Source organism: Bos grunniens, chromosome 11, assembly GCF_055505025.1.
Source record: "Bos grunniens cultivar Pamir isolate PY7600 chromosome 11, Bosgru_T2T1.0, whole genome shotgun sequence".
Taxonomy (NCBI): Eukaryota; Metazoa; Chordata; class Mammalia; order Artiodactyla; family Bovidae; genus Bos; species Bos grunniens.
This window is the reverse complement of record NC_141175.1, coordinates 36,838,712-36,854,344: the sequence shown is the minus strand read 5'-3', so window position 1 is coordinate 36,854,344 and position 15,633 is coordinate 36,838,712. Positions and strand designations below refer to the sequence as shown.

The 15,633-nt window shown below is 35.0% G+C and overlaps 1 protein-coding gene across 2 annotated transcripts in view; it reads right to left on the bottom strand.

Moving 5' to 3' along the window:
* SPDYA (speedy/RINGO cell cycle regulator family member A) overlaps window positions 1-15,633 on the bottom strand; it is a 38,617-nt gene extending 22,984 nt beyond the window's left edge. For both annotated transcript variants that reach the window (XM_086326140.1, XM_086326139.1), the window contains exons 1-5: window positions 15,564-15,633; window positions 11,430-11,682; window positions 9,476-9,534; window positions 7,356-7,441; window positions 536-707 (exon numbers count right to left, since the gene is read on the bottom strand). In XM_086326140.1, the coding sequence (XP_086182266.1) occupies window positions 536-707; window positions 7,356-7,441; window positions 9,476-9,534; window positions 11,430-11,664 (552 nt within the window). In that variant the 5' untranslated portion in view covers window positions 11,665-11,682; window positions 15,564-15,633. The remainder of the gene's footprint in view (window positions 1-535; window positions 708-7,355; window positions 7,442-9,475; window positions 9,535-11,429; window positions 11,683-15,563) is intronic.

Here is a 15,633-nt window from a genome sequence, read left to right as displayed (position 1 = left end):
TCTTTTAATTTAGTGTCCTTCTGCTTTACATTAATAGAATCTGTCATCAAGGAAACTTACTTTATGTATGCTATATGAACAGAGGTATAGTTTTTAAGCTTATTTAAATTTATTTAAATTTTAATACCACACTGTTTATATTTCAACCTTGTGAATGTGAAATTTTGATAATTTAGTGGAAATTATTATTCAGCTCCAATGTTATTACCCTGAGGTACTTTGGAATGTGCACACTATTTCTTCCTAATATATTGGTGATCCTTTAGAGAAGAGAAATACACTAAAATAAAAAATACTTTCTATGGAAGTAGTCTGTTCAGAAAAAAAGAAATGACACTTTTTAATTATTGTGCTATAAATTTAAAATATCAACATTTTAATATACAAGTTGTACTCATGGTAATCATCAAGGTTAACAGTTTACCCTTCATTTACAAAAAAAATGAAGCATTAGAAGCACATTAAAAAACAAGACAGGGAAAATTACATAAAGAGAAGACAGAGATTATATATATAAAGCATTTAAAAATCTTACCTCCTCACAGCATCGCCTGCTTACAATAGCCCTATAGTCAATTCTATCCCAGAGTTGGTCCCTTAACTTTAAGAAGTCAGGGAATAATTTTCTCCAGTTTTTCCCTAAAGCCCATGGAAAAATTTCATATTTGGATTCTTCTTCATCTTCTTCAACTGTATTAGCGAGATACCTAAAAAAGAAGACCAACAACTCAAAAAAGAAATGGGTAAAGGACAGGAAGAGAGTTTACGCACATACAAAAAACCCAGCTTGTTTATAAACACAATAACAGATGTTCAAGCCTTATGAATGATTAAAGAAATGTATATAAAAATTAGAGATACAATGAATTTTACATTGTTGAGTTCTGGATATTTTTATATTCCTATAAATTTTGAGCTTTGTTCTAGTATGCAGTTATTGAAACAGTCTGATCCTTTCAAGTCTTGATTTCATGATTTGTTAGATAGATCTGGAGCAATGTTCAGTTTGGGGCTAATTACTCCCCATTAGGGCAAGATGTTTCCAAGTACTCTACTCAGTACTGAATTATTCAGTGTGAACTGGAAGTTTTTTCAGTCTGGCTGGTGTGAACAGGCACTATTTGAGCCACGGGTGAATGTTAGGCACTGTGTTCCCTCTAACCTTTTCTTATGGTCTTTCTTTACACTCAAATACCTGAGGGGATTAGGCATGCACAGAAGTAGGAAAACAGGACAGATAAGAAGAATCATTAACCAATCAAAACTGATATATGGTAGAAGTAATAGACAAAGACACTAAAACAGTTATAATTATTCCAGATGTTCAAAAAGACAAGTAGACACATTGAAAGTATACTTCTAGAGATGAAAACTTTGTGTACAAAGAAAATTACACTGAGTGAGGGTAACAGCAGATTAAATGTCACAGAAGAAAAGATTTGTGCACTGAAGACATAGCAATATAAACTATCCAAAATGAAACACACTGAGAAAACGAAACAAAAATAATGAACAGAGCATCAGTAAGCTGTGAGACAACTTCAAGTAGCTTAATAAAGGTGAAATTGGAATCCCTAAAGGGTGGTGGGTGGACAAAAAAAACACCTGAAGAAATAATTAATGAAAAATTTTGAAATTTGATGAAAACTATAAACCCACAAAGAAGGTGAATAAACTCTAAAGCACAAAACATATAGAAAATTACACCAAAGCATATCATAATTAATTGCTTAGGGCCAGTGATATAGAGGGGCTTCCCTGGTGGCTCAGAGGGTAAAGCGTCTGCCTGCAATGCAGGAGACCTGGGTTCGATCCCTGGGTCAGGAAGATCCCGTGGAGAAGGAAACGGCAACTCACTCCAGTACTCTTGCCTAGAAAATCCCATGGACAGAGAAGCCCGGTAGACTACAGTCCATGGGATCGCAAAGAGTTGGACACAACTGAGTGACTTCACTTCACTTCAGTGATATAGAGAAAATCTTAAAAGCAGTCAGAGAAAAAAATAAGACACATTACATTACACAGGAATAGAGATAAGGATGAAGCAGATTTCTCACTGGTAACAGTGCAAGCTCCATAGATGATTTTCTAAGGGAAAAAAAGGCAACTTGTAATAAAAAGATTTATAAAACATATAAGGAAACAAGGCAAAATGAACAGAAACAGGCTGTGAAGTGTGAAGATACTGTAATTAACAAACACCCAATAAAAGGGGGTCTTAAAGGCAAACAGAAAGGCAGGCAAATGATCCCAAGTGGAAGGTTTGAGATGCAAGAAGTAACAGTAATGAAAGATATATAAATATGTGGGCAAATCTAAACAAATGTTGAATTTATAAAACAACAATAATAATGTCTGACTTTTTAGAGAGCATCATGTAGAACTAATGGAATTGTAAGATAAGAGAACATAAGTTGGGTCTTGTAATTAAAAATAACTAGGGTAATTGCTGAAAGAATAGGTGTAGAATGTGAGATTTCCAAAGAAGTAGAGGAAAAAAGGTGTCAAAGGTAAAAATTTTTTAATCTCAATTAAAAAAAAGATAAAAGTAGGGGGGAAAGAAGAAACAGGGAAAAAAAATGGAGTATTTACAAAGTACAAAACAAGATGGTGGGAAAAAATGCAAATATATAAGAAACAAGAGTATTTTTTTCTGTAGTGAAAGTGAACTACAGCTACACATATCAACAGAAATTAGTCTCAGAATAATATCATAAAGCAAAAGAAGGAATTTACAGAAGACCGTACATATAATTTTTATTGTACAGCCCCAAAATAGGAATAACCAAATAATATATTATTTAGAGGTATATACATAGAACAAAGGAAAGCAAAAAAATGATTACTTGTGGAAGGAAGAGGCTCTAACTGGGAAACTGTGCTGTGAGCTTCTAAGATTCTGGTAATGTTCTGTTCTTAAGTCAGGGGTACATGAATGTTTGTTTTGCTTTTATTCTTTCACACACACATACATATACACTCCAGTCACTCTTCTGTAGATATTTCACGTTAAAAATTTTAAAAGCACACACAGAAGTGTGAGTACATTTCTATTCATACACAGTATGAATACCAGTAACATACACACTGGTTCATATATAGAAAATTATTTCTAGACAGATACATATGAAACCGTTAATTATCCTTGAGGAGGGAGATCAAGATCTTGAGATACGAGAAGACCTACTTTTAATTGTATACACTCCTATGTAGTCTTTTTAACCATGCACATATTCATATTTGTGTATGTGTATGTGTGTCTCAGTTGTGTCCAACTCTTTGTGACTCCATGGACTGTAGCCCACCAGGCCCCTCTGTTCATGGGATTTTCCAGGTAAGAATACTGGAGTGGGTTGCCATGCCCTCCTCGAGGGGATCTTCTTGACCCAGGGATCGAACCCACGTCTCTTGCATCTCCTGCACTGGCAGGCAGGTTCTTTACCACTGGCGCCACCTGAAAAGTACTCATTCATATTTAGTTACATTAATATGAGTACTTATATATTTTTATTCTCCCTTAAAATAATTATATATTTTAGTATTATTTTACATTATATGTGTATTATTAATATCATCACTTCATTGTTAAACTCACTCAGTTATTTGAATCAAATTGTGTCCTTTGTGAAATTACATCAAGTAATTTCTCACTTTAGTATCCCTAATAATTGTTAGTAAACTGTAGATAGAGTTGGAAGAGGTTGGCCCCTTTCATGCTTGCTGATTATGAAAAATCTATAATGCACATATTAAGTGACACACTCAGTATGCCAGCAAATTTGGAAAACTCAGCAGTGGCCACAGGACTGGAAAAGGTCAGTTTTCATTCCAATCCCCAAAAAAGGCAATGCCAAAGAATGTTCAAACTACCACACAATTGCACTCATCTCACATGCTAGCACAGCAATGCTCAAAATTCTCCAAGCCAGGCTTCAACAGTATGTGAATCTTGAACTTGCAGATGTTCAAGCTGGATTTAGAAAAGGGAGAGGAACCAGAGATCAAATTGCCAACATCCATTGGATCATAGAAAAAGCAAGAGAGTTCCAGAAAAACATCTATACCAAAGCCTTTGACTGTGGATCACAACAAACTGTGGAAAATTCTTAAAGAGATGGGAACACCAGACCACCTTACCTGCCTCCTCAGAAATCTGTATGCAGGTCAAGAATCAACAGTTAGAACTGAACATGGGACAACGGACCGGTTCCAAACTGGGAAAGGAGTATGTCAGGCTCTATATTGTTCACCCTGCTTATTTAACTTATATGCAGTGTACATCCTGTGAAATGCCAAGCTGGATGAAAACAAGCTGGGAGAAATATCAATGACCTCACATATGCAGATGACACCACCCTTATAGCAGAAAGCAAAGAACTAAAGTTTCATAAAGAACTGATGAAAGTGAAAGAGGAGAGTGAAAAAGCTGGCTTAAAACTCAACATTCAAAAAACTAAAATCATGGCATCCATTCCCATCACTTCATGGCAAATAGATGGGGAAACAGTGGAAACAGTGACAGACTTTATTTTGGGGGGGCTCCAAAATCACTGCAGATGGTGACTGCATCCATGAGATTAAAAGATGCTTGCTCCTTGGAAGAAGAGCTATGCCAAACCTAGTAGCATATTAAAAAGCAGAGACATTTCTTTACAGACAAAGGTCCATCTAGTCAAAGCTATGGTTTTTCCAGTAGTCACATATGGATGTGAGAGTTGGACTATAACAAAAGCTGAGCACCAAAGAATTGATGCTTTTCAACTGTGGTGTTGGAGAAGACTCTTGAGAGTCCCTTGGACAGCAAGGAGATCCAACTAGTCAATCCTAAAGGAAATCAGTCCTGAATATGCACTGGAAGGACTGATGTTGAAGCTGGAACTCCAATACTTTGGTCACCTGATGCGAAGAATTGACTCACTGGAAAACACCCTGATGCTAAGAAAGATTGAGGGTAGGAGAAGGGGTTGACAGAGGATGAAATGGTTGGATGGCATCACGGACATGATTTTGAGCAAGTTCCGGGAGTTGGTGATGGACAGGGAAGCCTGGCGTGCTGAAGTCCATGGGGTTGCAAAGAGTTGGACACTTCTGAGCAACTAAACTGAACTGATAATGCACTATGTTACAGAGGACCCTGGTAGGCTACAGTCCACAGGGTCACAAAGAGCTGGACATGACTGAGCAACTTCACTTTCACTTTTCAATAGGACCACATTATGATTTCATTCTACATTAACAATTTTTCAGGCTCCACGCAATGAAATGTCTGTATCTTACACATGTAAGTTGTCTTCTAATTTGAAATAGATTTTTCTTGGAGCAGAGTCCATTTATTTTGCATAAGGTTAATTATATTTATTCAAATAAAGACTTAAGAAATTCTACATTAGCCATTGAGGTATGCAAAAAAAGTAAGGTACACATTCCTTGCCTTTAAGGAGTTTATAGTCAAGTAGAAAAGGCAACACGAAAAAAATACATAACTAAAAAAGAATATAGAAAAATAATAGTAGAAGTTCAGTGTGTTAAAAGAATACATAGAAAATAACTTGAAATAGAACCGTGGCTGAGAAAATATTTAATGAGAACTATTGAGTTGGGTGGGCTTCCCCTGTGGCTCAGATTGTAAAGAATCTGCCTGTAATGCAGGAGACACAGGTTTGATCCCTGGGTCAGGAAGATCCCCTGGAGAAGGGAATGGCAACCCACTCCAGTATTCTTGCCTGGAAAATTCCATGGATAGAGAAGCCTGGTAGGCTACAGTCCATGGGACTGAAAAGAGTCGGACACAACTGAGCGACTATCACTTTACTTCACATTAAGTGGGGTTATATCAAAAGTACAATTAGATATAAAAATGGAAATTATGATTCATGTTACTTTTAATATGAAGCTTATAATACAACATGCAATAAAACCTGACATGCTACTACACAGTGTAAGCTAACAAAGTGCTCTGCTGGTAATAATTTTACAAAGCTGGTCAAATCCAATTTTGGGCATGTGGTAACATTTAAATAAAGTTTATTTTGGCTTGTTTTCAATTTTCAGGTGAGAAAAAAACTACAAAATAGATATTGCATCAATATACAGATATAATACTAAAAGACACATTAACAGCAATACAGCTTAGTGTCAAATGGCTGGATGTGGCCATTGGCAAATCATACCTAAATCTGTGTCCCAGTTCCACTGCTTACTAACTTTTGTGATCTTGGAAAGCACTTAATCTTCCTAAGTTTTATTTTTCCTATCTGTAAAATGGAGATAATTTAAAAATATATCTCATAGGAAAATTAAATGAGTTTATAGAAAACATTTTTCTGGTGTCTCACACATGATACTTAAATTAGCAAATACTATTATGTTCCTCCAATTTAGCAATCATCATCAAATTTTATACTGAGTTCACTTTTTCCTATGCATGGGGAAATGTATCTCCTGAAAACATGCAAAGATCAATTTCTTCTAGTCCTATTTCTTGAATTGCATTCTGAATTAAGCAGACTTTAAATTCTTCATTGCTAATAGTTGCTGTGATATTTAACTTCAATATGTTTATATGTAGCTCCTTAGTTAGGTACTTAAAATTATATTCATATATTTCAAACTGTAGCATTGTATCCAGGTACTGGGCTTTTGATACTGAGATTGTCTAGAGTATTTTCCACAAACTGTTCAACTTAAAAGGGCAATAGTTATAATGATTTTTACTAAATATTAAATTTCAAAGAGGATATTCTGGCTTTTGACAAGTCTCTAAGTCCAAAAGAAGAAATTTTGGGGATAATTTATATGGAACACTATATAAAGTATGACAATGTGAAAAGTACAATACAAACTCAAGTGGAATATTAAAAAATAAATCATAGGCATAAGATCAATGAAAAGAACATAAGAAAATCCTATTAAAGTAAAAAAAAACATACAGCTTTTAAACAGGAAGGCCTATTCAAAGATATATACCAGGGTTTAAACAGCCTCTATTTTAAATAAGGTATTGTATATATTGCGCTTCCCTGATAACTCAGTTGGTAAAGAATCTGCCTGCAATGCAGGAGACCCTGGTTCAATTCCTGGGTCAGGAAGATCCTCCGGAGAAGGGAAAGGTTACCCACTCCAGTATTCTTGGGCTTCCTTGGTGGCTCAGCTGATAAGGAAACAGCCCACAATGCAGGAGACCTGGGTTCCACCCCCGGGTTGGGAATATACCTTGGAGAAGGGAAAGGCTACTCACTCCAGTATTCTGGTCTGGAGAATTCCATGGACTGTATAGACCATGGGGTCACAAAGAATCAGACACGACTTATAAATAACTACCATAAAAACTACCACTTAGTAGAAAGCATACTTACAGAGCAATAAAGAAATTTATCCTGGTATGCTCATTTACAGTAAATTTAGCTCTCTTGAAATAAACAAAGGTCATAGCCAAAAGATACTATAGAGAAAAAAGTTAAAAGTTAAAATTAATGTTTTGCTTTCATAAGTAAAACTGCTTTAAACTAGCTGTCTTTCTATGCTAAAACAATAAAGCATTATTTATCCTTATTATAGAAATACCTATTTGAGTGCTTATTTTTTGGCTTCCTTTAATCCATATGAACAGTGAGAAATAGTTCTGGATAACTTATGACTAAGTCATAATTGGAATCAACTCCTAAATTTTATTCTTGCCAATATCTTTTGAACCCCAAACGCATTTTTTTTCTATTATTCAAACATATAAAGAAGCTGAAATAATAATCAAGTGAATAACCATACATCCTTTACCAAGATTCATCAACTGTTACTCTGTTGCCACACTGGCTTGCTGTGTGTGTATATACAATTTTCCCTGCCTCAACTCTTTGAGTTAGTTGTAGACATCCATACTCAAAATAATTTAAAAAATAACTTCTAACCAAAAATTAGAATCACATGGCTCTATTTTCACTGGGAAAAGTGTTTTAAATGTATTACTAGGAAGACATGTCTAGCCTGTTATTAGGACCCATGCCAGGTTCTGCCTGTTCAAGTTAAAAACAAGTTACAATACTAATATATTAGACTCCCTTTCATAAAATAGCTAATTCATCCTACCTTCGCAGGTTTGACCACAAAGGTGATTCCAAGTTCTTCAAGGTAACTTTCAGTAGAGGACTCGATACTAGTTTGTTAAGATACACTATTCCTGGTTAGTTACTTTAGAGGCACTGCCCCCTGCTGTCCAACAACTTTAATTACCGATAAGGCACTTAAAACTAAAATTTAAACTTTAGAAGTCCACATGAACTGGAATTTGATATTAAGGCATTACTGTTAATTTTTAAAGGTATTAGTGACACTGATAATGTTTAGAAAGATCTCACTTTTTAGAAGTACATCTTTAAATATTTATGGATAAAATGTTAGGCTGTCTGGGGTTTGCTTCAAAATAATCCAGTTTTGGGGAGAGAAATGAGAAGAAACAAGAATGGCAATGAGTTAATCACTGTTTTAGCTTAGGTACACAGACGGTCTTTGTTCTATTGTCTCTATTATAATTTTAAATGTACTACCGCATGTTTGAAATTTTATAAAATTAAAATTTCTAACTTTAAAAGAAAACCTCCAATTTTATTTTTGTTATCTTAAGCTTAAAATAAGAGAGTTTACATCAATATTAAGTTAATGGGTATTTAATCATGAGGTAGTCTGTTAATTCCCTTTTCTGTTGGTTGGCACATTATCTTAAATGTGATATGAAGTCATGTCACATTTTCTGATATGACTAACTGGTCTAAGATGACATTTATAAAGCTGAAATTCTAACTGTTTGGCTAAACCTAAAGAGTACAGAGACATCACAATCCCTACTGTATAAATCAGCATCATGATGTTCTTTTATGAAACACTGATTCCTATACAAAGAATAAGATAAACTAATTTTACTCTACAAGATTATTGGGATTTGTTTCATTTAAATTATCTACAAAATATTAAAATGTATAATCAACCACTTTTATCAGATGTTATTACCTTATAGAAGGTAACAATTCTGATCAAAACATATTAAGCCTCATACAGCAAATATTTTATAACTATAAATGGAGTATAACTTTAAAAAATTGTGAATCATATTGTACACCTGTACTGTACATCAACTGAACTTCAATTAAAAAAGAATCAAAAGCAAAACCAAACCAAAAACACCCAACCAACCAAACAAAAAACATATTACGTCTATATTGATTCTTGTTTTAAATCAAACAAATATGGGTTTAAGATCATATGAACCTAAATCAATAATACTTTACAATTCCTTGAGTATAGATGGAATAAATGTATGTTGTATACTAACGTATAAGGATTCCATTTTGAAGGAGCAACGTTAAGTTAGTTCTTTTCTTAACCTTAATTAATAAGATAGAAAATCATTATAAGGTTCATTAAAGTCCTGACAGTCCATTAACATAAAAATGCTAGTTAATGATTATACTGTTATCAAATTTACCTTGTCTGCAATTTTACAGCAGCAGTCCATCCACAAGAAATCCTGAATTAAATCGTCATCTACAACAAAAGAAGGCTATGACTTGTCTTTTGAAAACAGGTTTCCTTTTGAAGAATTAATTTTTACATGAGATTGTAAACAATGCTTATAAATCACACAAAATGGCTGGACTGGTATTGTACAAAGTATAGTTTTTGGTTCTTTAGTGTGTTTACCACTGCAAGCACTGTACAGAAAACTACCACTTTATTTTTTGGCTTCTTCCTACCTGATTTGCTTTAATATATAGCCCAGACTAGAGGGGGAATGCCAAAAGTGTTTGATTTACTAAATATTCCAGTAGCTCTTTTAGGAATGTTTTGGGTAGCTCTAGATGGGCTCTTTGTTAATTTCCAAAACAAATCTTTAACAGGTGGAAATGGAATCTGATAAAAAAAACTCAGTCATTAAGAAATAATGACTCAATGAATACTCTGTTTTCTAAATATCTTTTTTTTTTTTTTTTAAACCACTTTCTCCTTTTAGGTATAGGGTATTTTTAGTTTTGGGTTCTTTTTCTATCCCATATTTATCTCATCTCTGTCCAATTATCTATTATCCAAATACACATGAAAATATCTATGTAAGGAAGATTTAAAATTCATTAGTTATTTATAACATTTAATTTTGGAAAGACAGTGTTATGACAAAAAGATCAACAGAAAAAAGTACTGTTAAAAAGAATAACATCCAAAAAATAGGTAAAAAACACTCACTTCAAATAAAGACTCAAATACATAATACCAAAATATATGTGTAGCTGTCAGAAAATAATTTGGAAAAAAATCCACTTTTTTCCATTTCTCCCTTCATTTTTAGTTAAATAACTAAGTATAACTTTTTATTACATCCTAGGAATATTATCAGTGTAGTCAAATAAATGGAAAGTTCCAATATGTATCGACTTTCTGAGAATAATTAATCTCTGCCTTGTTAATTCCATTTCTATTTCTTAAATTACCTAAAATGGTAGAGCCATGTATTTTCCCTTATTTCCCACATTCAGTTATGAATAACAAAAAAGTTTCTGGGTAATCATTTTGCTCTACTCTTAATAGAGAGGGAACCCCCATCCCCCATTTTTTAAAGACTTCTGTCCTCTCAGAAGGGCAAATACTCTTGTCCCTAACTCTCTCTTCTTTTATGCATCTCTTTTCCTCTATAAGCAAGGAAGGTTGTTACCTCAATCTACCAGTCTGTGATAGCTACTTGATTCAGTCCCACAGATAAGTACCAGAATCTATCTATCCAACCTTTTATTCGGTCTACCTTACTACCTTACCTCAAAAAAAAAAAAAAAAAAAAAAAAAAGTCCTCTTTCTTGGGCCAGGAGAAATACTACAAAGTTTCTTTTTGGTTATTTTTAAGATTATCAGCAAAGCAGCACTGTTTCAAGATCTGAACAAAATTCAATTTTATTATATGAACATTATGATAAAACATAGTTAATTTTTAATAATATTCCCCAGAGATTATACTGAAACTTCTCTAGGTTGACTAACCTTGCCAGTTTGCTCAGTTTTAGCACTGAGTCCTGGAAAACCCCTCCGGCTCAGTGACACGAGTCAGTTAGCTCACCTGAGACTTTCTGTGTATTTACTTTAGGTCAAACAAAACTCATGCTATGACCTTGAATTGCCCAGAATTTATATTTGACACTTGAATTAAGTAGACTAGAAGCTAGATGAGTCAGAATTTCTACTCTAAAAGTAACAAAAACAAACAAAAATCTAGCAGTGGGGGAAAAAAAAAAAACAACAGACTAAGGCAAAAACAAATTTGGTTGGAGATGGAAAATCTGACACAGAAAATAACAGCATCCTTTTTGATTATCATGAAAATGATAAAACAGAACTTACATTCTCTCATTTTTAAGTACTTTATAATTACCTCTATTACAATATTTTAAACCTACCAAATAATTTAAAGAAAGCAGTCATTTCCTGACGCTGTATAACTAGACAGGGTCCTTTGGGGCGTTTAGACTTGTTGCTATTATGTGCATTTTTTTCAGATGCTGGCCAACTATCTTTAAAAATAGGACGCTTCAGGGTAATGGGTTTTTTAGGCTGATGCAATCTATTTGACCCCGATTTTACATGTACAGTGACAGTAGGTGGTGTCTCACAACACAGCTGATTATGTCTCATTTTGGTTTCCCACGATTCCTGTAAAAATAAAACACATAGTTATTTATCACACTCTTGTTCACTTCAAGAAAAGCTATGTTTCCTTTGGGTCTGGTATGCCTCTATTCCCAAATAATAAAATACTGCATACTATTTTGCTTTGACTACTAGGGAACTAAAAACCAAATTTTAAAGTTAATTATAGAAACTGTACTGGGTTTATAATCTATTTGTGGTATTCTTTTTTCCTGATAATTTTTATTCTGCTTGTACTGACATAATTTTATATATTTACTGTCATCTCAAATTTTTTATAGAATAAGGCAAACTGCTTTGAGAACTAATTTATTATCAATATCATTATTATGTTAAAAAGCAATTCACATACACACAAACATTTTCTAACTGGTTAATTCCTGGATATGTTATAAGACTCACTGATTCAACAAGTGTTTATTGATATTTTTGAAATGTTAAAAACAATTCTAGCAAACAAATGCATGCATTGAGGGATTCTCATAAATTGATCACTTTAATTTCTAAAGTTGTGAGTGTATGACTATGCTATTTGAGAGGCTGATTACCAGTGTATATGAATGTAAACTGCTTTAGTCTAATAAAAATTGAAAGTTAATCCATCAGAATTTAATGATATGCATAATCACTACTACATTTGATGGTAATTAGTTCACATAATTACTAGTATTACTTTTATGATCAAAGTATTTATAGGGTACTAGGAAATGCAGTTATGAATAGCAAAAGCAGCAAACTACTTTAAGACCCTAATGAGAATCTCTGAATCCATAACTAACAGTGACCCAGACAGTCGTGCCTCCCTCGATGTTCAGTGAGTTAGGTACAGATTCTCCTTCCTGACCCTCAGAAACTTCCCTGCTGAAGGAAGGAATGGAAAATAAAATTGGATATATTGAGTCTAGATCAGAATTGTCCAATATAAAGTAAGCCACATACATAACTTTGTATTTCTAAAGCCACATTTAAAAAGCACAAATAAGCAAGTCATTTAATTTTACAAATATACTTTATGTAACTGAATATATCCAAAATATAATTTTGGCATGTAATCAATATAAAAACTAAGAATACATTTTACATTCTTCTTTTATACTAAGTCTTTGAAATCTGGTTTGTATTATACTTATATCTCAATTTTGAATGCTAAAATTTGCAACAGTTAGTGAAATGTAGTCTTGCCAAAACAATGATCTAGGAGGTAAGGGAAAAATATTTTATATTCCTTCAATATTTAATTGTAAAGTAAAAATTCTTCAGTTGCACCTGCCACATTTCAACTGTTTAATAAGCACATACGCCTAGTAGCTACCCATATTAGACAGCACAGGGCAGATTATGAAGAACCAGGCAGAGTAAGTTATATTCAATTACTTTTATATATAATTCCTTCTCCTCTACTTTGCTTCCCTCCTCTCCACTCCTCTTTCTTCCTAGATCCTCATCTGTATCTTTTTTTTCCCCCCAAAGAAAGAGCAGCCTTACAATCTAGATGGAAAAAACTAGTCATGCTTCTCACATTGGGGTGTGAGGGCTAGGCTTAGGGAGTGAGGGACAGATGTGCCAGAAAACAGAATAACTGTAGCACTTCTCCCAGAATATCACTTTTACTTAATGTTAAGCAACGTAAGATGGTGTTGCTTTATTAAAACAACCTGGGATATATGATGACAGAATGCAAATTTTCTATAAAAAAAAATAATGACCACACTTTACATTATTCTGCTTCATATAAAAATTGAGAAAAGAGAAACAGAAGGAAATTCCCCAGTAGAGATTCATTGAGATTAATAAGCAAACACTGGCAAAAGAGTTATGGAGAAGGAGCTTAAGGAGAGAAGCTATTAACGATAAATTTTTGTTCAAATTCCAACCTTAGGTAACTTCAATTTTTGCTCTTCATTTAGACATACTAAGAGAATGGCAATAGTCAAATGAGAATTTTTTTTAAGACAGAGGCTAATTTTTTAATAATTCTTTTAAAAAATTTATTAATTGAAGGATAATTACAGATTTTTGTTTTCTGTCAAACCTCAATATGAATCAGCCATAGGTATACATATATCCCCTCCCTCTTGAACCTCTCTCCCATCTCCCTCCCCATCCCATCCCTCTCACCCCTCTAGGTTGATACAGAGGCCCTGTTTGAGTTTCCTGAGACATACAGCAAATTCCCTTTGGCTATTTTACATATGATAATGTAAGTTTTCATGTTACTGTCTCTATACATCTCACCCTCTCCTCTCCTCTCCTCTCCCTGTGTCCGTAAGTCTGTTCTCTATGTCTGCTTCTCCATGGCTGCCCTGCAAATAAATTCTTTGGTACCACTTTCTAGATTCCATATGTGCATTAGTATACGATATTTATCTTTCTCTTTCTGACTTACTTCATTCTTTATAATAAGGTCTAGGTTCATCCACCTCATTAGAACTGACTCAAATGTAGTCCTTTTTATGGCTGAGTAATATTCCCTTATGTATATGTACCACAACTTCTTTATCCATTCATCTGTCAATGGACATTTAGGTTGCTTCCATGTTCTAACTATTGTAAATGAACACTGGGGTACATGTGTCTTTTTCAATTTTGGTTTCCTCAGGGTATATGTCTAGGAAAGGGATTGCTGGGTCATATGGTGGTTTATTCCTAATTTTTAAAGGAATCTCCATACTATATATAAGACAGGATTTTAAAGTATGACTGAAGTCAAAGGGACAGAACTGGCTGAGAATAAATGTTAAAATACTGGACAAAAGACCTGGATTAAAACCTGATTCTCACCAGTGATATGATCTTAGGTTATTTCACTTCTGGGAGTCTCCCTTTTCTCACTTGTGATACTGAGATAATAAAAGCACTTATTTTTTTTTAGAAGCTGGTACATAGTAAGTATTCATTTAAAGTTACCTATTATCAGGTATTGTTATAATACATAATGCACAGTGCTCAATGTTTGGCAAAAACTCAACCTATGGCAGCACTATTACTGTATCGTTTTTACAGGAAGAGGTCTTTTAAGGAAAGAGTCCCAATATGACAGATAACCAAATTTCACCTCAACTAATAAACGTAATTTAAATGTTAAAATTTTATTGGTAACAGGCACCATAGGTACATTTTAATGTGCTTACGATAAAGAATAAAGTTTGTAAAGAGACAGGCTCTCAATTACTTCTAAAGTGGTTTTTTTTTTTTTTTTTTTTAACTGAAGCTAGCTGGCCTACAGTCTTACTGGAAATGTTAGGAAAGGACATTTGTAAATTTTGATAAATGGGCTAAGGGCATAGCCCTGAGATACAGCAACTCAGGTCTCAGGATTCTGGTGCAGATGCTCCTGGAAAAAAAAGATGCGTTTAATGGGACACAAGAGGCAGAATGAATTAAAAACACTGCTATCCCGCGCTCAGCTGTATAAAGCAGGGCGGGCTGCGGGGAGGCGCGAGCTCTTTCCTAAAGGCCTTCCTTTCCGAAGGGGGGAGCGCGCGCTGAGAGGGCACGTTGAGCCCTTGGGGACGCGTCTCCTTTGTCCTCTCCCCCGCCGACTAGTGAGCACAACCAGCTGAGCTGGTGAGCAAAGTGCGGCAAACCCCAACAAACACGGCCGAGGGGAGCGCCCTGCCTCCTCTCTCTACTGCACCGTCGTCCTCCATCCCGCTCCTCCCGGCTCTGCGCAGTCCTAGCGCTACGCCTCCGCCTCCCCACCGGCACCTGAGGAAACTCAAGGGCTGAAGTTTGAGGAAGGGGTCGAGACGCCGCCGCCGCCGCCATAGCCTCACACATTTAGGCTGGCGCGGTTGGAGGCAAGAGGGGACGGAGGGACCAGACACAACCAAAACTGTACAGTCGCCGGTGAGGCCCGAAGCCGGAGAGCGAGCGGAGGGTACCTGCAGAAACCTGAGGCTGGTGAGCGAGGGCCGGACCGACGGCCAGCCTTTCACAGACGCCGAACGCTCC